At 42.1% G+C, this 24,985-nt stretch overlaps 1 protein-coding gene and 1 pseudogene across 1 annotated transcript; both read right to left on the reverse strand.

Moving 5' to 3' along the window:
* Positions 1–7,356: 7,356 nt before the first annotated feature.
* Positions 7,357–9,480, reverse strand: LOC127784736 (L-type lectin-domain containing receptor kinase SIT2-like; annotated as a pseudogene).
* Positions 9,481–10,210: 730 nt separating this feature from the next.
* LOC127784473 (phosphoenolpyruvate carboxylase 2) lies at positions 10,211–15,455 on the reverse strand. Its single transcript, XM_052311788.1, has 10 exons — positions 15,064–15,455; positions 13,810–14,201; positions 13,640–13,724; positions 13,303–13,525; positions 13,045–13,148; positions 12,872–12,959; positions 12,607–12,761; positions 11,520–12,518; positions 10,821–11,207; positions 10,211–10,695 (listed from the first exon to the last, which is right to left on the reverse strand). The coding sequence occupies exons 1-10, from the start codon at positions 15,259–15,261 to the stop codon at positions 10,399–10,401; spliced, it is 2,928 nt and encodes a 975-aa protein (XP_052167748.1). The 5' UTR covers positions 15,262–15,455; the 3' UTR covers positions 10,211–10,398.
* Positions 15,456–24,985: the final 9,530 nt, after the last annotated feature.

A 24,985-nucleotide genomic window follows, 5' to 3' on the forward strand; every position in this document is an offset into this window, starting at 1 on the left:
ATATATATATATATATATATATATATATATATATATATATATATATATATTTATCAGTTCATCATATGCTGCAGTACTGCATGTATGGTGTTGCTTCAGCTAGTTGTAGTTTCGATCCCTGTTGAGTTTCTCCTTCAAAGAACCTGCATACTGTGAATCTGTGATCGACCGGCCTGAAGACAGACAGCTGAATCTGAAATGGATTGATTTCTTACTTGTCCCTGGTCATGTATGTGCATGTGTGATGAGGAGATTGCTTGGTTGTAGTGTACCTGAGACTGTATCCATTGTTAATTCCTCCAGAGAGTTGTGTTTTCTGTTGTCTCAGCTGTGTACCAAATATTTATACTTGGTCGGTTTTAATTTCTTAATTAGTCTCTTTATTGATAGCTTGGCATCAAATGGTTTCACCAGCATGGGTAGTAATTCTTCTTTTCTCTGAACATGGTGAAAATTATAGCTGAACTTCGAAAGTGCAAGGCTGCAGACACATGTATTGATACTTTTCTTTGTAGGTTAACTAATGTTTATCTATGTGACTTTAATTGCTTAGAACATCAGGCAGCCAAAAGTACTGTAAAGGAGAAAAATGGCAAAGGTCGATGTAAGATAATAACGTCAGTTACAAGAGCATTTGTTTTGTCACTGACTATCTAGGTATATATATTCTTGAGTAATTTTTTTTAAGAAACGACGCTCACAATACGTGCACACTTAGAGCATTTGTTTTGTCACTGACTATCTAGGTATATATATTCTTGAGTAAATATATATTTTTTAAGAAACAACGCTCACAATACATGTGCTCTTACCCTATGATAACACACACATCTTGAAATTGACAAAGTTAGAAACCGAATGAGCAAAACATGAACGAGATATATTTATCTTCAACCTAAGTATGAGTTATGTTGGATTGCTTGAGATTCATTCGAGGGTGTATAGATCTTTAACATGGAACAACAATTGTACCCTCTTGTTACATATTATAAGACATTTTGGTTTTTTCATCTCTTGTCTAATTAATATTCATGTAAATGTGGATATATACATATATGAAACATATACATAAATCCATATATAAATCTATTCAAAATCTAAAACGTCTTGTAACGCGAAACAAAGCAAAAGTGGCTAGTACTTCCTCCGTCCCTAAATATTTGACGCCGTTGACCTTTTTTAAACATGTTTGACCGTTCATCTTATTCAAAAGCTTTTGTGAAATATGTAAAACTATATGTATACATAAAAGTGTATTTAACAATGAATCAAATGATAGGAAAAGAATTAATAATTATTTAAAATTTTTAAATAAGACAAACAGTTAAATATGTTTAAAAAAGTCAATGACGTGTCAAATATTTAGGGACGGAGGGAGTACTAAATTTGAAGTTTAGAATGAACTGATGAGAGCATCTCCAACAAAGGGCTAAAATTAAAGCCCCAAAAATCCTATATTAGGGACAGCCAAAAACTAATTTGGCCTATAAAACACCCCCTTCTCCGAGAGATGCCTAAAATTTTTAGTTCCCAAAATTTTAAAATTTGCCACATCATCACTGGTGGGCCCTTCTCAACTAATTTTGTGCGGATTCGTTATTATGACGTGCGATCACGGAGGGGAGGTCGCGCTGGACGTTGTCAAGTACAGAGTTGTTTGCAATTTGCAAAAGCTTGGATGCAGCACACAGCCAATCAATACAGGTTTAGGGAAAAATTGCTGACGGTGACATGAAAGACCAAGGCACTCGGATTTGAGGATCCTGAAGATTGCAGAATATTTCATCAATGCTCTGCTTATGTGAAAACTATGTCAAAATATATTTGTCAGTGATTGATCCAGTCGTCTCCGCCATGTTGCTGCATGCATGCACTTCGCCACTCCTGTCGTCGGCCATCCATGCTTTGTGGCATGAGGTGCCATACAATTTATTTCCGAGATCGCGCGGAGGGGACTGGGCTTTGGTCAATCGCGAGATCGCGAGTAATCCTAGTCGCGTGCGAGATCACGACTGAGCCCGTTCGTGAGGCTATATAAGGCGCAGCGATATGATATCGAACGAAGGACACAGTGCTGCAGACGCACACAGAGCTGTTCCTCTCTCAGCGCCGGCGGCATTAGCTTTTCGCTTAACTAGGCAACGGCAGCGAGCAGCAACGATTGGTGACAGGTACAAGCACTTGTACAGTGCGTATAAACTATACGAGCACAGGTAAAATTTTTTGCTAGCAACCATGTTTTTGCTTTGTTGAATTTTTTTTTATGTTTTTGGTCTCACAATGTTTTTATGGAATAAAAAACTTAATTCGATATGATGAATAAATATTTGGAAAAACGGAAGGCCTAGCTAATCCTCTACACGATCGTGTCATCAATCTGCAGATTAATATATAGACGACCCTCAATGTTATGATTTTTTCTGGTCAATGACATTTTTCTTTAATTTGATCTGACAACGTCGCAAGGGAAAAACTTAATTTGTTGTGACGAATAATGGTTTGGCAGTTGATTTGATCCAAGATGAGTCGTCCTCGCTCCTCGTTTCAGCGGCTTGTGGATGAATCATCGTCTGACGATGACGATGATTTTTTTTTCCGCGGCACAAGTCGTCCATAGCTATTGACACTCTGTCAATGCACCAAGACATGGTGGGTCTGTCATGGGACATAAAGTGGTTGATCGCAATAGAGAAGCACGGCACTTGAGATTATACCAAGACTACTTTTTCGATAATCCTACCTATGGCCCAGTTTTATTTAGGTGCAGGTTTGTATGTCGTAAATTTTATATGATTTATTTTTTTGTCATATGCATATATATGCATGTCTAGTTATGATTGCGCAGGAATAGAATGAGCAGGCCTCTGTTTCTCCGCATAATGAATGCGGTAGAGGATCACGATGACTATTTTGTGCAGAAAAGAAATGCAGCCAGTATAATTGGTTAAGTTGTCATCAAAAGGTCACTGCAGCAATGCGTCAGTTGGCTTATGGTACAGCAGCAGATGCTTTGGATGAATATTTTGGTGTTGCAGAAAGTATCGCTATAGAGAGCCTGAGAAGGTTTGTGAAAGCAGTTGTTGAAGTTTTTGAACATGAGTACTTAAGATCATCCAATGAGAATGATACAACTCGATTACTTAAACTTGGGGAGAACAGAGGTTTCCTCGGCATGTTAGGCTCCATAGACTGCATGTATTGGAAGTGGAAAAACTGCCCTACGGAATGTCATGGTATGTACCAAGGGCACGTGCATGAGCCTACAATAATTTTAGAAGCCGTTGCCTCAAAGGATATCTGTATTTGGCACGCTTTTTTTTTATGCCTGGGTCTCATAACGATATCAATGTACTTCATCGATCCCCGCTATTTGCAAAGATAGCTGAAGGCAAGGCTCCTGAAGTGAACTATAGTATAAATGGTCACGATTATACGATGGGATATTATCTTGCTGATGGCGTATATCCTTCTTGGGCCACATTTGTGAAGACAATACCAGAACCACATGGCAACAAGAGGAAATATTTTGCCAAAGCACATGAAGCAGTAAGGAAGGATGTTGAACGAGCTTTTGGGGTTCTACAAGCTCGCTTTGCCATTGTTCGAGGGCTAGCTTAATATTGGGATGAAAAGACACAGGGATACATCACGAAAGCTTGTTTTATCATGCATAACATGATTATTGAAGATGAGGGAGAAGTTGATTGGGAAGAATGGTCAGAGTGTCCCACGATGAAATACCTGATCTTGATGATTTTATCCAGACGCACAAAAAAAAAAAGGGACAACGAAATTCACTGGATGGGCTGCCGGCGGCGCCCTGGACGGAGGGCTGGCAGTGACCTAGATGGGCTGCCGGCGGCGCCCTAAACGGAGCTGGCGCAAGGAGGGGAAGAAAGGCGCGGCTCCTCCCGGCGAACGAAGAGACGGTGGTTGAGGGAAAGCGCGGGCGAGGAAAAAAATTGGCGCGAGGGAAAGAAAAAACAGTGGCACGGGCAGGAACAATTGCTTCGATTGGGAGCACTTCTAGTTGCCCAATATTTGGTTCAGGTTGGTCCTGGTTTTGGAGGTAGGTAAATTTTGGGACCATACTTAGAAGTCTGTTGGAGGGCTGATTTTCACCAAATTCCTAAAATTTATGTTTTAGTGACATGTTTAGCCTTCTCTTGGAGATGCCCTAAAATTTATGTTTTAGTAACCTGTTTAGGTGCGCTAAGTAAGCCATGGGATGGTCGATGAGTGGTTTGGATGCAGACTACTGCTCAACTTCCGATCGCTCAACCTCTCTCTCCACCAGCCGGCGGCGGCGGAGATTCGCCGGAGATCAGGCGGAGGCACTGCGGGCTGCTCCTCTCCCCGCCCCGCGCCGCCGCTTCCTCCTCGTCGGGCCACCGTCCGTCGCCGCCATCAGATCGTCGATCCCGTGCCACCACCAGGAGGCCGCGCGCCCGAGCAGGTGGATTCGGGGCCGCGCCCTCCTCTCCTCCGAGCTCACCGAGGTGCGCCTCCATCCTCCGATCTCACCGCCACGCTTCTACTTCTACCCCCCATTTTCCTTGTAGAGTAGAGTAGTAACTTGTTGGAATCAATTGGTGTATGATTTGCTCACAGTAAATGGTATGCGTAGTGTAGCGCTGTCAATTTACAACAATTGATTTATTATTCTGTCATGCAAATTGTACTGTGATTTCATTTCGTTTTACCTGAAATTAGTGCCACCGCCTGGTTCAACCGTTAGTTGGTGCTATTCTATATCACAACCGGTATGGATACTCGGCAATGTCACTGATTGCTGTCCATCTACTGGTAATTACCAAATGACAGAATATCAAAATGTAGTTGCACCAGACAGAGATAATAATAATCTACCTCAATTCCAAACATACAACTAAGTATATGAAGAATTTGCTCACTGAATTAACTTTTAGATGATTATTTCTGCATCCGTCCTAAAATATAAGGAATTTTGGATGGATGGGACTCATCCTAGATTTGTAATACTAGGATATGTCCCATTCAACCAAAAATCCCTTATATTTTGTGACGGAGAGAGTAGTAGATTACTAGTAACATGTTGCACATGTAATTTGGTATGTAGGTGCAAAATCGGACAAATGGTTGTCTTTAGATCATATAAACAGTATACTTTAGTTAAAAGAAAAGGAATCAAATCAATACTTAAAAAAAACAAATATGTACTAAATTTTCAGTGCACATTTCGAGCTATACTAACTAGTGCATGAAAGTAACATATTTGGGTACTTTATTTCCTTATTATGCTAGTTGTATTTCTTGATTTGGGTGATAATTAACAACAGCAAATAAAAAGTTCGTATCATCTGAATTATGCTGTTAGGAGGATTCAAAAGATAATTAATATTTGGATTTCCTGATCAACAGTGAGGATGCATAGTCAAACTAACAGTGCATAGTATATAACTTTCTAACAAAATCTGAGCAAATCGATAACAGTGTTAGGAGAATTCAATAGATAGGGTTGCCCATTTTAAGATGGTGCCATACAGAAAATGAACACTCTTTGTGTGAAAAGGGTTCAGACAGTGAATTATTCGCCCAAATGGAGCGAATTTACAATTGTTTTAGATAATAGAAATAGTTTGTATACGAGCCACTACCTTTAATTGGGCACACGACCAGCATTGACACTGAAAACATATAAGCAACAGACAGACACAGCTATAGTTTTAATTTTTTTTTTAGCAAAGATCAATCGTACTGATCGACCCAGCTTTATAAGAAAGCCAAACAGGACCAGTCAAGAAAAAAGCACCAAACAGAACAGAACCCATACAGTAAAAGAAAGGAAATCAACCTGCTAACATCTTTTTTTTTGAAACGAACCGCACAAGACAGTGCGAGTTTCATGTATTGATAAAGCAGGAGAAAAATACAAGTTATAGTCCTGGAAGACTATAGCCCAGAAAGAAAAAAACAACCACACCATGCGCCTACAACCACAAACGCTGCAAGAGCAAAACAGGAAATCTTTGCGACGACGCCTCCAAGGAGGAAACGACACCAAGGATGCCACCGTCGCCCGTCCCGAGAGCCAGGAGAAGGTTTTCACCCGAAGAATGGGAGAGGCAAGAGTTACAGCAACACCCCAAGGAGAGAGCAGCGCCCACAGACGTCGTTGTTGCCGGCCCGAAGGCAGGGCTTTCGCCCGAATTTCGTCCCTTCCCAAAAAAACTCCTGCACGCTCCACCGCCACCACCGTCAAAAGCCTTCGACGCGTGGCCACCGCGCCGGCGCCATGCCGTCGGCGAACCGTCGAGGAGCTCGACCCCCGACACGCTCCAACGACATCCACACAGTTGGGTTGGATGGGGAGAGGGTGAGATGTGGTCATCTTTGTCGGCAAAGGCGCCGTCGCAGGAGGACGAAGTCTGGGTTGGAGCCCGTCGAAGAACCGCTGCTCCTCCTTGACAGTGCAATCCGTCGACTCCGCCGCGATCCCGTTGCCCGCGCCATCCTCGGGCTAGAGGACTGCTTCGCCATCGCCTAGCCACCCTCCGCGCCATGCCGATGACACCCTCCATCACAGTGCTCCGCATCGGTTCACCGAGACGTCCACTGTAGCACGGCGCTCTCGCTCCAGATCCGGCGGAGGGGACCGGATCTTGCAGAGAGAGAGAGGCCAGGTGCACACCACACAAGCCAAAGCCGCCGCCAGGGAGGACACCGTCACGTCGCCGCTGCAAAGAAATCCACTGGCGCGGCCTGGCAAGCGTGTTGAAGCTCTGGTCAGCCACCCTGGCTTGGGCTCCGCCGCCGCCGCCGCCACCACCAGTCGTCACCATCACCACCTCTTGAACGCACCGCTGCCACCGCTCATCCCCGCCGCCAGGCGCCACCCCCCCAGATCCGGCCGGACGGCATGGATCTAGACGGAACGTCGTTGCCAACACCACCAGACGCCGCCACCACTACTCAGCCCCGCCGCCAGCTGCCGCCCCACAAGATCCCATCGGCATGGATCTGGACGGCCACCGCCACCACCGACGCCGACGCCGACACTGCCGCTGCGCGGCCCTCCGCGTGGGCCACACGCCGTCGCCGCTGCCTCCGCGCGGCCCTCGCGCCGCCACGCGTCCCAGCCCAGATCCGGCCAAGGGGGGCCGGATCCAAGCTCGCTGGCGCTGGATCCCGGCGTCGACGCTGGCGCCGTGCTCCCGTCGTCCGGTCTCGCGGTGCCCCAACCGCTGCACCAGGGCGAGGGAGAAGAGGAGCCCCGTAGCCGCCATCTTTGCAGCCGGCCGGCTTTGTCAGCAGCTACTCTGGCGGCGGTGAGGTGGGGAGAGAAGGGGCCGGGAGAGAAGGGGCGACGGCGTTTTCACCGCCCGCGTCTTCCCTGGGGCGGAGCGACCGAGCGCGTTGTGGGGGCCACCTGTTAACATCTTAGCTAACAACCTGCTAACAGAGAGCACTATGACAGACAAAGCTATACTCCGTAGTTTACTTAACAATACACTAAACACCACTACCTTCCTCCAGATAGACCAGTTAATGTTGTTTCCGGACATGACATCACATATTGATCATAGGCTGCAGTGTCATCACTGTGAACCTCAGTGGTGAAGAAACTTGGTGAGTAGTCTGACAATGTAAGAACCCTCTCTAGGTACTACACAACTTGTTGCATTCTTGGCCTCACATTGGGAGAGGGATGCGAGCACAGTAACCCAATCTTTAGAACTAACTCTGCGTCCTCTGCTACACAATCCTCCAGTCTCGGGTCTATGGTGTCGGTGATCGAACCATTTTGCCATGTCTCGAGCACCCAGTCCACCAACACTACAGGGTCGTCATGAGCACTCCTTGTAATGCAAACACATCGGTTGCCTTGGTTGCCTTGCCCAGTCTTGATAGCTCAGGGGCAATATATCCCCATGTACCAGCGAAATGCGTAGTGTGCGCATCAGTTCCATGGTCATGCAACCTTGCAAGGCCAAAGTCACCAAGCCTCCCGTTCATGTCAGTATCAAGGAGCACGTTGCTCGTCTTGATATCACGGTGGATGACTACGTGCTCCCAGTCCTCATGTAGGTAAAAGAGGCCAGATGTGATACCTTTGATTATGCCAAGCCTCATAGCCCAACCTATAGTAGGTGTGTTATCCTGATCATGTAAGTACTTATCGAGGCTGCCGTTGGGCATATAGTCGTAGACTAAGAGAAGCTCCTTTTTTATCGGCAGTAGCCTAACAATTGCACAAGGTTATGGTGGCGGACATGGCCAAGGATGGCAATCTCCGCCACAAACTCCTTCATTCCTTGCTTTGACTCCGGAGAAACGCTTTTTATAGCAACATTCTGCTTAGTAACAGCGAGCACCCCTTTGTAAACCCTCCCAAATCCTCCTCTGCCTAAAAGGCATCTTGTCCTCAAATCCACTAGTGGCTGTCACTAGATCTTTGTACCTGAAAGAGCATGGCCCACATTTGGCCTCCCAATCTTCACATTTCCCAGCTTTCTTCTTGCGGCATAGCAAAACAACAATAACAGCAACAAGGACAGACATGGCAACCAGTACTGATAATATAACAATGGCTAATATGTTATGGTTAGGAAGTTGACAACGATCTTGCTCCTGTCTCTGATTGTTTGGAGGTTTAAGATTATCTTGCTTTGCAAAATCATGAGCCACTTCGAGAGGCAGTGCAGAGTGGTTAAGTGGCTGAGCTTCCCCATCTGTGGTGAAGCTCCAACCGAGAATGTAATGGCCGCTGTGTGTGGGGCCTGTTGCAGATGAAAACCCTATAGATGCTAATTGATTATCTTGCAATATCATGGAGATTAGACTGGAATCTGACAATGATATCAGTGGACGTCGAGGTTTATCCATCAAGTAAGGTGCTAAAGTGACATTTACCGTTTTTGCTTTGCTGTCATACTCCACCCATGCCTGTATTGGTTCACCTGATCAAAGTGTCAACTCCTTGAACAAATCATCAGGGGTGTAGTACTCTGCGGGTTGAGGCTGAAGGGAAATCAAGCTGCTGCTGTCTAACCCAACATGGTTGTTGTTGATGTCGAAGAATTCACTGTCTCTTTTGGTATCGAATTCGACAGCAAACAAGAAGTTTTCATCATCAAAGGGATCAAGTCCCATGTACATACCTTGCAAGTTGTTCTGTGATCTAATGTTTGTAGATATTACCAATGCAAACCCATTAGCACTCCTGTTGGCATAATCAGAGGAGATGACGAACACAAAACTTGTCGAGAAAGAAGGTATTTTTCCAGCTGACGAAGGGAAGCTCCGGGAAGCATGGCTACTTTTTTGGGGGATGTTGCCAAGGTTCAGGAGTCGACTTGTGACTGAAGCTTCCCCGTTAAGACTAAGATCAGTATCTTTAAATCCATTGCAGATGAATTGGTCAGAATCAGCATCTAGCTTAGTGGCATGGAGGATGAGGAAAAGGAGAAAGAAGAAGGGCAGCAGAGAGGAAGGAAGCATGGCTAGTTGGCTCTCCTTCCTTCTGCAAGAGATGGGAGGGGATGAAAAAAGAAGAATGCAGTAAGTAGATGGATGCATCACAGGCTACACCAGGCAGCTTTTAGAGAGTTTATCAAACTTTTAAAACTTAGGACTTAGTTTAAAAACAGGAAAAATGGTGTATGCGTAGATTTTCTTTGAAAAGTCATACTTAAACTTATTCTAGGTGATGTAAAATTGTTGGTCAAATTTTTAAAGATTTGATAAAATCTTGTTGGAAGTCCTAACCGTCGAATATGACGGGAGGGATGATCTTCTTTGGCTGGTGCATGAAAGCCTGCTACATTGTACAATTTTCGTCAATTGGTGGGATACACATAGTTAAGCATTCTTGGGACCGGCTGTGCAATAGTGATTGGCCAATTTATTTCTTGAGGGGATCAGGTTTATTTGTTCGTTGACTCCATTGACTCCAGTTTCTACGGTATTTTTCTCATGGGACATTTTGTACATATGTTATTATGTTTCTTTTCATCCTTCGAAAAATGACAGTTCACTACCTTACCTCAAGGTAGAATGTGACTAATTTGCTGTTGCCAAACAGTACATGTATTCATTCATATATGCATCTTGACTTTGGACCTTTTTTTTTCGTTTATATGGAACTGTAGAATGATCATGGTCTATCTTTATTGAACATGCCAGAAACAAGAGCTCTGTTAAGCATAAAACACGAGAAGAACATACTAGGTTATTATAATGATCATGGTCTCCTTTTATTTCAGTAATAATATACATAGGCAAAAAAACGCCGGTATTTGTTACCCCTCCCTCAGTAAGGAGACCAATATTCAGCAGTATCCAAAATAACAGGGCCCAAGGCAAATGATCAAAGGAAAGATACAAAAAAGATGGCGCTCAGGCAATCTCTCCTAAGCCTTAACCAGTGTTCTGCAACCCTGCAGCAATGCCCTTCATGGTCAGGATGAGGGTGTCCTCCAGCCCTGGCGCGTACTCGCTACCCGGGTTCAGCTTCACAAGCTCCGCGGCCGGCTTGCTCCCATCCATCACCTCCTTGGACAGGTGAGGGCGCAGCGTGACGTGGTAATCCGGGTCGCGGATCCGTTTCAGCGTGTAGGCTTGGCAGACATTCAGGGTGGTTATGTAGGCGTCGCGGAGTCGGAGCCGCTGCTTCAGGTAGGGGTCACCTTCAAGAAGATCCCTATGGCCAGCAACCTGAAGTAAAAAAAAAAAAATAGCCAATCATTGTACTATCTTTTGTATGATAACAAGGAGTAATCAGGAGTTCAGAGTACTGTAAAAGTTGGAATTGTACTGGTTGAAGTTTTTAGGGAACATACCTGAAGAAGCAGCTTTTGTGTCTCTACATAGTTGGCTCTCAGCTTCTCACCCAGTGGCTGTAGATCCTCGGAAACGAGGAGTTTGTCGTAAAGGGCAGCAATGCCAGGATTACCCTTGGCGAAAACCATCTCAATCAGGTCGAGAGTGACCCTGAAGAACGGCCACTCGTTGTACATCTCCTGGAGCATGTGGAGATTCCTGATGTCCTTCTGAAGGGCGTGCTTGAATGCAGCACCGAATCCAAGCCAGACGGGAAGGTGGAAGCGGGTCTGCGTCCATGCGAAGATCCATGGGATCGCACGGAGTGATTCAATGCCTCCACTCGGCTTCCTCTTGGATGGCCTGCTTCCTATGTTCATCCTTCCATACTCTGTCTCAGGTGTTGCCTGCCAACCACAAACAACACAAATTATAATTTTGAAAAAGTCTAATAAGTCTAATTCAATGGCTCCAAGGTTATCTTTAGTCTAGTTTACACTGTTCCATCACAAAAATAACAGTGGCACGGTATGCTACTCCTAAGTTGCATTAGTTCACTATCTTACAATTATTTCATCAAAGTATAAGATTGCCATGGTAAATCATTGCACAAAGCAAATAATTACTTTTAAGTTTTAAGTTTTCACTTTTCAATCTATTTTAGAGGTTTTACTAGTCTGATGAAGAATTGAAGATGATAAATGGGAGAAAGGACTTACAAGGCGGAAATACTCCACAAAGCGTGGCTCTTGGAACACTACGGATCGATACTCCTTGGTTGCCACCACAGCCATCTCATCAAGAAGAGCTCGCCATTCTGGCTTCGGTGCACTGGGTGGATGCATGCCGTGCTCAAGTGTAGCAGCGGTGAAACGCTGCAGTGTCCTGAAACACAAGTGCTCCTCACCAAAGCTCTGCTCAATGACTTCACCCTGAACAGTGACACGGAGCGATCCGTTGATCGTGTCTGGAGGCTGAGACAAGATGGCAAGGTGAGTCGGCCCACCGCCCCTACCAACGGTTCCACCTCGTCCATGGAACATCGTCAACTTGACCCCGAAATCCTTCGCTACCTTGACGAGCTGCTCCTGAGCCTTGTACATCTGCCAAGCTGCCGAGAGACGGCCAGCATCCTTGCCTGAATCTGAATACCCAATCATGACCTCCTGCTTACCATTGATCCTCTGCCTGTACCAACTTATCGAGAAGAGCCTGGTCAATGCCGCAGGGGCAGACTCAAGATCAGCCAACTTCTCGAACAGGGGGACAACTCTAAGCGGTGTCTTGACATGGCACTCGCGTTGGAGGAGCTCAACAGCAAGGACATCCGAGGGGGCTGTTGCCATGGAAATAACATAGGCTCCAAAACTGTCAGCAGGGAGCTCGGCAATCACATGGAATGTGTCTAGAACATCAGCAACCTCATCTGTCCTGGGAAGGTCTGGGCCAAACAATGGTCGCTTCCCGTTGAGTTCGGACAACAGCCACTCTTGACGGCGTTCCTCGGACCACTCACGGTAAGATCCTATGCCCAGGTATGTCGTGATGGCATCAAGGACATCGGTGTGTCTGTCGGATTCTTGCCTAATGTCAAGCCTCACAAGGGAGAGTCCAAAGGTGGAAACTTGGCGCAAGAAATCAAGAAGGCTTCCATCAGCGATGGCACGGTCACCACAGGCGCACAGCGACCTGTAGCATAGCTCCAAGGGCTCCAATAGCTGAAACAGAAGATAAATATGTGTTAAAAAAATCGTTGAACATAAGTTATACATGGAAATTATTGATTTTTGCTGGGAATTTCTATACCTGCTCAACATTTGTCAGAGTTGCTTCCTCAGGGATGTCGCAATATCCGCTGGACAACAACTCCCGTGATCGTTCACGTGTATTGTAAAGCTTATCTCTCACATCACTCAGTATCACCCGGTATGGTTCATTCGGAGGAACCTTCTTCCAAAACTCTGCATCCAAGATTCAACAAAAAAACAACAATTAGAATATTTTTTTTTCCAAAAATGGCCTCTTGTAGCAACCTACATCATTAGTTAAGCCCAAAATGCTGTAACTGTACCTATGTAATGCTTTGCGTCTTTCTTAGAAGAGTGGTGCAGATCATCAGCTCGTGAGCGTAGCTCCTCGTTACATCGCCACATAGATAACTGAAATCATTTAAAGCTTTATCAATATCCAACAATCATATGCATAATAATTACTGTACTTTAAAATAGTCAAATCAAATTGTACCTCAAACATGAGATCCTCAATTTGTGAGCAATACAAGTTTGCTGCCATCATTCTTGCAAGCAAGCAGACATCCCTTGTAACCTCTGGTGTGACTCTTGGATTTCCTGTAAAGGTCATTTGAAATTTAGAGTGCATACAGACATGGTATCTCCTAAGTGGTAGTAATTTAAAGACAACATCTAAAGAGGATTCATTGTGCTGTAATTATTTATAAGGCATAGTGCTAAGAACCAACAACAAAATAGATATGTTTCTCACCATCACGATCTCCTCCCATCCAAGATGAGAACTGAATAAGAGGAGCATTGTAAGGAACACGCTCGTCGATACCGATGTTCTTCAATGCAGTATCCACACGGCGCAAGAACTTTGGAACACCCTTCCATATTGTTTCATGGAAGTAGCTCATGCCAGCACGCATTTCATCTTGGGGAGTGGGCTGTGTTCTTCGGATCTCATCGGTTCTAAAGGCAGCTTGGATCTAAAATAATAGGATGTCAGGTGAAGCATAAGAATGGATTATGGATCTTTCTGACCTCATGCTGAAAATAATGCAAAGCATTTTGTAAATGAACATAATGTTTGCAACAAGTACCTCTCTCTGGAGAGCCTCATCAAGCTCTTGCTTGTCATCTGGAGTGATATCCTTTGAATAAAGCTGAACCAGACAGTTCCGAATCCTGAAATAAGAATGTTACAATCGAGATTAGAGACTAGAAACTACATCATGTGGTGTGAGCAAATTGCGCTGTTTCGCCAACTAACCTGGAGTGTTTCTGGAGCAGTGACCTCCTCACAGACTGTGTTGGATGTGCAGTCAAAACAAGGTCAACAGTCTGACTCTTGAGGGCATCAAAGACCTCAGCAGGGGATTTCTTCAGGTCAAAAACAAGCCTCTTGAGTGTTTCCTCAATGTCGGATTCAGTCATTGCCGAGTTTTCGTCAGCGAAATCACCCTTCTTGAGCTTGATCCTCCTCCTGTATGCGATCTGGACTTCTTCAGCCAAGTTGGCCAAGTTAAGCATGTGCGAAAAGGCTTTCGCAATAACAATCGAGTCGCCCGGATCCAAGCTTGTTATCATGTTGCCGAGTTCATCGAGCTTTTGCACGTCGTGCTTTGTTTCATACTCCGCGGCCACCTCATAGCATTCTTGAACCTATCATGTAGCACGCAAATTCAGTTTAAAGGTGGCAATCCCTTCTAATCAAATCATAATAAACAACAATGAAAAGATGAACACGGAAAGAATCAAAATTATTTGTACATTTGCTAAAATTATTTGTATGGATTCAGGTTCAGTTTACAGGAAGGTATATAAAGGAAGAAGACTCTGCAATCAACTCTGTTTCTTGAGAAACAACACACCCATAACCCCATGCATACTTGAACAGTGTGTTTTTACTGAGAACCAAAATTAATTGATACGGTCAAACTCTGCAGGCTTCATTACTAGTATAGATCCTTGTCAGTAAAAAAAAAAACAGTTATTTTAATTGATTCAACAAGAGATCCCAAACAGATGAGGTAAAGTTTGACTGACACAATTTACAGATCAGCTATTATTAACCCCTAAGCTAACCACGAGTTTAGGAAAAAAAAAAGAAGGGGCCTAATCAAGAACAGAATCCACTGGTATGCTCAGTCTCAGTACCCAGAACACTAAATCAGCACACAAACAACTGAACAAATCAGAGAACACTAATTCACCTCCAAGATTCAAGCTTTACACTAAACCCATACTAATAATTAATAAAGCACAGAATTAACCATACACAAATTTACCCCCCACTAAAGATTAAAGAGTAGTAACAAATCCAAACCCAATCTGCACACTTAAAAGTAAAACCTACTGAACTAAAAAATCCCAATCAAAACAATGCCACGTGTTGCCCTGGAACGAAAAGCTCAGTTGGATTCACATACTCACACTCATACATAGTATTGCTCCAATCCAAGATTGCAACCAAAAAAAGAAAAAAGAAAAAGAAAAAGAAGAAGAAAAGGGTTGGATAAATTACGAGATCCTTGAGGTCGTCGCCGTGGAGGCCATGGAGGACGTCGAGGAATCGGTCGAGGAGGAGCGCGTCGTACTCGATGAGCTTGTCGTCCTCCGACAGCTTCGCCGGCACCAGCTGCCGCAGCTGCGCGTCGATCGACGACAGCCGCTCCACCTTCCCCACGCCGCCGCCGCCGCCCGCCGCCGACATCGCCGACATCGCCAACAACAACAAGAAGAAGAGGAAGACGATTGCTGCTGCGAACTTGGTGAATCCGCTATCCGGGGTAGTAGTAGAATTTATAGGCAGAAAGAGGTTGGCCCGGGTTGATTGGTTTCCGCCCCGGAGGCGACAAGAAAATCTTTATTTGCAGAATATTACTTAGCACGACTCCTACTCTACTGGAGTAGTAGTGCTAGTAATTAGTATAGGAAAAGATGATTCTTTATTTTATTTTATTTTTTTTTTTGCCTCCAAGACCGAGACGGATGAGGAATGAATTGCGGTGGGCGTCGCGAGGGGGAGGCGAGAAAGTTCGCGAAACTATTGGAGTCCTTTCCGGATTAGTAGTTTATTTGGTTTAGCGATAATAACAATAATCGTAATCGAAATGGGAGTATAATCTCCAGGTCAGGGATTACGATTCCGATTGGCCCTTCCGTTTCGGGCATTGACGGAATTCGAAATTTCACAAAATTCGGTGAAAAACTGGTAAATTCCGAACAAATTTCATAAACCAAAATTTGAATATAAATTCTCTGAGTTTGCCGATAAGTTCTCGAAAACCGATCGGTTTTGACGAAATTCCGATCGAAATCATCGAAATTTCGATCAGTAATTTTCCTTTCTTTAATTCTTTATTCTTTTCTTTCCAGATGTAAGTTTAAGTAAATACACACATTACATATTTTTTTCAAAAATTTATAACCTAATAAGTTCTATAAATATCATAGTATTTATAAGATTTTATTTGATTTTTTTCTTTTTTTATCAATTTAAATTTGAATTTGAATGAAACTTCTCGAAATCTCAGATGGTTTCTACTTTCGAGCCTCGTCGAAACGTCGAAATTTCGCGAAATCCGGTCGGATTTCATCAGAATCGTAAACCCTGGCTCAGCTCGTGGAGGTGGAGCTTAGCAAAATACTCAATCCGTCCCGTATTAAGTGCAGTCATGAATTTTCGTATCCAATTTTGATTGTCCATCTTATTAAAAATTATTGGTATTTTTATTATAAAACAGGAATACTACATTTTTACGCGACTTATGTATTTTAAATTTTTGAAAAAAAATAAGACGGACACTTAAAGTTAGACATGAAAACTCATGGTTGTGTTTAAAATGGGACAAATGGAGTAGTACTTTTAACTTCATCTAAAAAGGGAGAAAAATGGCTGAAGTATTTTCATAAAATAAATTAAAGAGGCTTTAGATCTACTAACTATTAAAATTTAAAGTTGGAGTTTAGACAAACAATTTTAATTTCATCTAAAATAGGAGCAAAGATGGTTAAAGTGTTCTTATAAAAGAGATGAAACTGGGTTTTAGTCGTTTCATAACTTTACTTCAGACCGAACTATTAAATTTTGAAGTTGGAGCACTACAAAGCTATCAAGCAAGTCATGAGACATGATATTGTTGATGTAAAAATACGAGGCCTAGGAGATCTGCTTAACTCCAGTGAAGGTCCAAAAGCTTGCCTTTAGGTATATGAGCGTGCCAGTTGATTTGATCCTACAATCAACAAGAAACAAAGACAAGAAACCGCGGTTAAATCCATAAACGATAGCCGATCGGCTAATTGCCGATGACATATCATTTATCTTTGAGCCGATGTCATATGTGCATCGATCGGCAGTCATGAATAAGTAAGAAAAAACTAAATCTATTCGATCGGCTGTAGATATTATCAGTATATAATCCTTATGTCGATATATACTTAAATCAAGTGATTGGGATAGATAGGTCGCCATGCCGAGACAGTATAAATCACTTAGATCGAAATATATATTAACAACGAGGCTATATATGTTCATAGCATAGCCGATCAGATAGATCTAGCATATATCGGCTAATACTCTGATACCACTCTATATTAAGATATCAAAGCAAGTAGAATATACCAAACGAAAGCCTAATATATTTAAATGCAACAAGATCTTAACATAAAGGGCAGATTTAACATATCAATCAAGCATATAGGGTAAATATAGTTAAATCAGATAAGATCGACTGAAACCCCGATGCTACTCTAATCGGCAACCAAAGACAGGCGAAAAGATTGAGATTCTAATCACGACTCACAAGATCAAACTTAACTGATGCAGCTATAAGTATGAAAAGAAAGACAATATCTAGACAATCAAGCCGTTGGATGTTTTATAGAGTGGTGGATATCCTATATAATCTAAGTCAATATCGGTGCTTAACCTAATCGGATGCCTTCTAGTAATAGACGTACGTTAGTCGATTGAAGGTTAGATAGCAATATTGCTAGAGATTATATAAGATATATGATAACTCGACGAATTACATAAACAAGATTAGAGTATCATGAAGATGAAAGCATTAATCCCGAGAACGCAAGCCGCCATAACAAGTTTTACCTCTTGTTGAAGATCGAAACCGATGCAGCTCAGCCCGAAAGCAAGAACTCGTCGAAACAAAACGAAAGTAAAAAGGGTGGCGATGCGCCGAGATTGTATTGAACATGTGTTATTTTAATTACATGGGGCTCGGGGTCTATTTATACCCGAGATTACAAAACATATCCATGTTGGACACGACTCTTATCTCTAACAAACTCTAATATACCATAAGTCTTTGCGGCAGACTTTTGCCCAAACATATCTCTAAGGAAATTACATAAAATATCCTAATTAATAGATACAATTGCCTTCTTAGGACTCTATCCACGCGTGGCAATCCTCATGAAGCACACCAACCCAACCTGACAATGTATGCCGTATCATATTGTCGAATTCAGCCCAATCGGCTAACCTTGTCCAACTCGGACTCTGCCGATCCTGATCGCAGCTGATTCGGACTCCAGACGATCCTTACTCTGTTCCCGGAACGACCTCCATCTCGAACTCCGCTTCGATTCCTTCTTCATCTCCGATACTTGGATTACCAAATTTGGTCATTAACTGATGTACACGATGTTTTATTGACGAATGGAACTATTGCTAGTTCTAAAAAAAATCTACTCATCTATAGTGATGTGTTGCCTTCGACCATGTGTGCCTACGTAGGGGTGAGAACGGTACGGAAACGGACGGAAACCATCTTTATCGTTTTTGTTTTCATATTTTTTTTTCGGAATCGGAATCGGAAACCCCGGATACGAAAACGGAATCGAATATTATCGAAACCGAAAATGCAGCGAAAACAAACCGGCGTGAATATGGTAACGAAAATTTATCGGAATAAAAAACCCCTCAAACTGATAAATCCAATTCTCAAGTCTCAACGATCAACAATTCATTACAAAACATAATTATATAAGTCCAATTGTTAAGTATCAACAGTACATCACAAAACACAATTTATGGAATAAATTATCTATGTTTAAGAGAGCAATGCTGTTGATAAATCCTAATGCAGGAAAAAAATATTCTTATGTAATTTTAGATTTGCATAACAAATATTTTTTAAAAAATAACAGACAAACGCCATGGTATTCACTATTGAGTGCTTAAAAAAAGAATCTAGGGTATTTCAATCTCAAAATTTCTGGTAATTCTGAGAAAATTTCCGAAAAGTTTCCGACCGATTCCAAGTTGCGACGGAAACTGCCCTTATCATTTTTGATTTCGTTTCCGAGAAAATATTTCCGGATTCGTTTCCATTTCCGAAAAATTCCGACTGATAGATTCTGTTTTCGAAAATAGGTCCGGGATCCGGAAAGATTCCGTACCGTTTTCACCCCTATGCTTATGGGGTAAATTCGGTTCAAATAGTTTGTAGGCATTAAAGAACAGTATAGTTTCCAACCAATAATTTTATTCAAACGGAGTCTTATACATAACTTTATCACGTAAAGTCTGATGAAGATAAACTTTGTATCAATCAATATTATAGAGCTCGATAAAATCTATAACTTTGTTGTCAATGACTTTATCATTTGAGATTATTTAGGCTCTAAATATTCATTACAAAATCTTATATCTATTTTTTATAATCTTAGACCTGCGAGTGCTCTATATCAAAGTTCATAGTTGTAGTCAAATAGTTTATGACTTTATTTGACATTATTTTAAGTGCAAAACAAACATTGCAAGTTTTCAGAGGAGAAATAAAAAAAAAAAGAACCTCCAATTTAGACAACAAGAGTTTGATAAATGAGATGATAAAAGTAAGCTATATACTGAGTAAGAGGTCTTGGTTTCGATTAAAAGACCAAGAAGTAAATAATTGTTTTCGCAAGCGGGTGAACTTATGATGAAAAATGTTTTCTTATAAATCGGTGTGGAACCACTTATGAAAATTGATGATATAAAATTTGAAAATGTTGACCTATTTTTCTAGAAAAATAACATGCCATGTCTCCTCGTTGATTAATGGAGCTTAACTAAGGGGGTTTTATATTCTGACAAATATTTGTTACCATGTTCATTTGGTTTCATATTCGCTCCATATTTGTATTCGATTTTATTTTCATTTCCAGGGTTTTGTATTCGATTCCGATTCTGATTAAAATAAATTTAGCTTCCATTTGTTTTAGTCTTTACTACTGTGTAGCTAATTACTACTAGTAATTTATACTCTCTTCATGTCGAAGGGTCAACTCTCTTTCTGTCGAAGGGTCAGACCTAACAACAGTATTTTAGAGACATAAGGTAATATTTATACTAGAGTAAAGTCCATCACCGGTCCCTAAACTTGTACCGTTGTGTCATCCCGGTCCCTAAACTCGCAAATCGACCGTTCAGGTCCTCAAACTTGTTCGACTGTGTCATCCCGGTCCCTAAACTTGCAGATCATTTGTTTAGGTCCTCCAACTTGTTCAGTTGTGTCACCCCGGTCCCTAAACAGGACGGTCTAAAACTTTATATCAAAAAATAATTCATAACTTTTTCATGTGAACTCTAATGAAGACAAACTTTATATCAAAATTGTAGCCCTCGACGCGACCTACAACTTTGTAGTTGAAAAGTTTCTGAATTAAAACTGTTTAGCGTCCCAAAATATTGCGTTCACATAAAGTTTGACACAACTGAACAAGTTGGAGGACTTAAATGAGTGATATATGAGTGATATGCAAGTTTAGGGACCGGGATGACACAGTCGAACAAGTTTGAGGACATGAACGGTCGATTTGCGAGTTTAGGGACCGGGATGACACAACAGTACAAGTTTAGGGATCGGTGATGGACTTTACTCTTTATATTTTGTAACTAGAGTACTTGCTACCTTTTTTCTCTCTTAATTGACCATCTCTCTCATCAACGTAAATCTAATGTGGTGACATTTATGGTCTACTCATTAATGTATATACAATGGAAGTATACGCTTTTTCTTATACTTATCAGCCAAAATTTGAATTTTTATCCTTAAATTTAAAGTTGATTTGGGGGGGAGGGGGGTTATCGAAGTTTATTTTTCAGCCTTTGCTTTTAAATCACTAAGAACACGTATATAAAAGTTTTATTTATAAATTATTTTTCGTTTGCAAATATGTCCAAACAATGAGGCAATAGATTATGTGGGTCATGCTTACAAAGTTCATATTTAGGGTATACGTGCAATCGTTCATTCATGAAGCTGGACTCTCTTTTTTCTTAAAAAAAAAACGTGTGAAGGTGAAGTTTCGTGTTGATATAATAGAAAGAAACAAGATTATAGCCTGAGGAGATTATGTTTAGGAAAAAAAACACCATCACACATCAGCGATTCCAACACAAGTACTCGAGAGCACAACTAACACTAGCTAAGTATCACTATGTGTGCCTGGTCGCAGTCAGCCCTTCGAAGCGGGGACAAACGTGTTGCCCCACTCTTCTCCAAGCATAAGGAAGCTTGTGGACCTCTAAACATCCCCTCGAAGAAGGGTTGTCAAGGGGTAAGAGTGAAAGAGGAGAAGATCTACTTGCCCCTCGTGCAAATGATGAAAACATCCAAAAGTACTGCCACAAACCAAACTGATTGGAGGCGAGGAAGGCAAACAACAAGATCTCCTAGACAATGCCTCCATGCATGGAGGTCACAACGCCAATGCACCATCGCCACCCTCCAAAACCTAGACAAGGCTTTCGCCCATAGGATCCCACTAGGAAGGGAGACGAGGACACCTCAACGATGCCCCAAGGAGGGAATGCGATGCCCAAAGGCATCGCCATAGCTGGCCTAGGAACCTAGGCTAGGCTTTCACCTGCTGCATGCCTCCCTTCCCAAACATCGCAACCCAATCTGCTCCTACTATCCGACCTCCGCCAACGTGCCTAACCCCACGACACCGGCGCCCCCTTCGCCGGCTAGGCCCCTGCCCTCCTCTAAGGTAGGGCCCTTTTTCTCTGCAACTACCACCACATCAACGTCCCTCTCCCAGCACCTCACTTCTGTACACCGACATGTCATGACCCATTGCAACTCTACCGATGCACCAACCACCAGGGCTAGATAGCCCTTCTAACCACCTCTACTTGCCAAGGAGCTCCCCGCAACTAGATTTGGAAGCAAACCAGCCCTAAGAGGGAAGGAGCTCCTCGGATAAGGGGGGACCGTCTAGAGTGGGTCCAACTATCGCATACATAGGTGTCGTCCACGCTGTAGGGATCCTGACAACTTCTCTGGTTGTCGCCAAGCCATGCTGTCACCGTCATTGGGTGCGGAGGTCCCTTACGTACGGCATAGTTGATGCATCCTATTGACCACGAGAGCATTGCCTCGGTGCAGCAGCCACCGCCGTCACCACCATGATAGTCTTGCTGCAGTCATCGTCACCGCCGACAAGCCTAAGGCCGCCACTACCTCATGCCACTACACCATCGTCGTGGCATCTCCATATAGTTGTTGTGCTCTGGCAAAGCTGCAGGCCGCCCCCACCTCTTCGTAGCTCCACCAAGCCACCGCGTCATCCTCATCGTGGTCCCAATGAGTCGTCGTGGCAGCCTCTGATCGGATCTGGCCAGGAAAGCATCGGATCTACCCAAGAGGTACCTAACTCCAGCCATCGGCCTACCTCTCTGGTGGCAAAGAGGCCCGCGCCACTCCACGGCCGTCATAGCCCATGGATCCGACCAAAGACCCGCCAGATCTACGCTGCCTTTTCTCCACAGTCGTCATATCACCCGTTGTCCTTTCGGAGAAAACATGGGAGGAAAGGAAAAAAGAAGTCCCCCTGCCGCCGTCATTGCGGCCGTGTAGTTTCCGACGGCTTGCTCAGGCGGGTGGAGGGGATGGGCATGGTGAACTACTCTCATCATTGGCCTTTCAGCTTATAAATTGCTGCTAAATTTTGGATTTCAAAACTTAATTTTAGGGTTGATTTTTGGTTTTCTTATTATAGTCACGAATAATTTTTTGATTGCTTAGATGTTGTTTTGTATATGGCTTATCAGTTGTAGAGGAACTTGTTAGACAATAGATTCTTAAAACAAACTGGCCAGCTATGAGAGAGAGAGTTGTCATTTTTGTTTCCTTGGATGGAAGAAGGTCAGGTACTTTGCAATGATACTGAGCAAATTATCTTTAAAAAAAAAATCTACGGATGACATTCTCCCTCCGTCTTAAAAAAAGACAAACTCTGGGTATGAATCTGGACATAATGCATGCCCAGATTCATACATAGTGTTTGCCTTTTTTTTTTTTTGAGACGGAGGGAGTAAAGCTCAAGATGTTGGTGTATTCATCCAGAGAAGAGAAAGGATTCCACTCGAACGTACATGGGTTTGACATGGACTTCTCACATTCTTGCACCTTTTCTCTAGAGGATTTCCATAAAGGCAGTGATACTTCTCGTGGTACTTTACATCAACTATTTATTACTCCCTCCATCTTTTTCTTTAGATGATGCTGTTAATCTAAAATTGAAAAGGTTTATGAACTAACTAATGTCATATAAAAAATTGAAGATAGTAGTATTTAAAACTTGGGTATTTAAAAGGTGGGTAAGTTTTGAAACGAACAAAACAAAGAGGGCAGAAATGTATATCATCTTGTTGACAACTTCATAAATGGACGAAAACCAGATTTCATATTCTTTCGGTACTGTTACAAGGAAGAATCATTTGTCCCTTCCAAAGAAACACTGGAATTTCTCCTACAAGTCTTCATCAATTTAATTTCCACATACAAGTTGTAATGGCAGCACCCTAAAAAAAGCTGTGATGGCAGCAATTTTCCGGTTCCAAATTCCAATCAATGTCTCCAGAGATTTGGAAATTTTCTCCCGTTTGGTTGATTTGTAGTTGAGTGCATGACCTTCCAAATGTTTTCAACAATATGACCGCAAAATATTTTGACTCCGAAATATTTGGATGTTCCATGCATGGACTTCCAATGATATTGTGAAGAAACAATTTGGATGATATGTTTATAATTGGTGTACATAAAAAAAAGTCAAGTGGTGACAACATGTTGCAAAATATTTCCCTGGTAATTCCAATGTTGCTTACATCTGTTTGACAATGCGGGTTGAAAATGCATTTTGGGGCAACGGGGTGCTGATCTAAATACAGAGCTCTCTCATCTCTCAACTTTTTTTTTCTACTGGAAATTAAGTTACTCTCTCTGGTTTTAATAGATGAGGTTATTAACTTTTGAACATATATTCGACCATTCATCTTACTTAAAAATTTTATAAAAATACGTAAACAATATATATCAGGTTTAAAGTGATCTTAATATAAAAAATAAGAAACAACAAAATAAATAATAATTATATATTTTTGTAATATTATGAATATATGGTTAAAAATATGTCCAAAAGATAAAGGTGCCATATTGAAACTCAGAGAGTGTAAGGTGTGTGTTTTTTTTTCTTTTTTTACTTACCATGGATTTCTTCCTGATGTTGACATTAGACAGTTGGAAGGGAAGTGATCGCGGTTGTCTGTGCTACGCAATGACCGACACTTTCAGTTGATTGGAAAGCAGAGAGCAGAGGCAGGCAGATGGGACAATGACGTAAAAGCATACTCCGTTCGTTCAAAAAAAAAAACAACCTAGAATAAGATATAACCCCTTATTCAGATTCATTCTTCTAGGAGGGGTCAATCCCCTCCTACCCTCCTAGGTTGGGTTTTTTTTTACGAAGGGAGTATACCTTCTCCGTAAAAAAACGAATAATTGATGTGACAAAGTATAGTCCAATAAATCTGGGCAGATATATGTTCAGGTTCATTATATTAGGAAGTGTCATATTCAGTACTAGATTGTTTTTTAGGACGGAAAAAGTATCTCTCAAGATAAATTCTAGTTTCTCTCATGATTTTAACCATCTCTTCAAATTAGGATATTTAAAGGCCAGACTTAATGTTCAAAAATTTTGAATTCAAGATCTAAATAATCAAAACACTCCATCCGGAACGCAAGAAATCGTTCTGAAGTTAAGGGTGTGTTTAGTTCACGCTAAAATTGGAAGTTTAATTGAAATTGGAACGATGTGACGGAAAAGTTAGAAGTTTGTGTGTATAGGAAAGTTTTGATGTGATGGAAAAGTTGAAAGTTTAAAGAAAAAATTGGAAACTAAACTAGGCATTACCTAAGGAAATAATCTACTCCCTCCGTCCCATAATATAAGGGATTTTGAGTTTTTGTTTGCATTGTTTGACCACTCGTCTTATTTAAAAAACTTGTGCAAATATAAAAAACGAAAAGTTGTGCTTAAAGTACTTTGGATAATAAAGTAAATCAAAAATAAATAAATAATAATTCTAAATTTTTTTGAATAAAACGAGTGGTCAAACAATACAAGTAAAAACTTAAAATCCTTTATAT

Source organism: Oryza glaberrima, chromosome 9 (genome assembly GCF_000147395.1).
Source record: "Oryza glaberrima chromosome 9, OglaRS2, whole genome shotgun sequence".
NCBI classification, from domain to species: Eukaryota; Viridiplantae; Streptophyta; class Magnoliopsida; order Poales; family Poaceae; genus Oryza; species Oryza glaberrima.

What these genes read in the sequence shown, in the direction of transcription:
- LOC127784473 (XM_052311788.1), bottom strand. Translation starts at nt 15,261, where the DNA reads ATGTCGGCGATGTCGGCGGCGGGCGGCGGCGGCGGCGTGGGGAAGGTG. An exon ending in TTGAGGATCTCATGTTTGAG is followed by an intron (nt 12,960 to 13,044) that starts GTACAATTTGAT and finishes AAATGATTTCAG; the next exon opens with TTATCTATGTGGCGATGTAA. An exon ending in TTGTGGAGTATTTCCGCCTT is followed by an intron (nt 11,208 to 11,519) that starts GTAAGTCCTTTC and finishes TGTGGTTGGCAG; the next exon opens with GCAACACCTGAGACAGAGTA.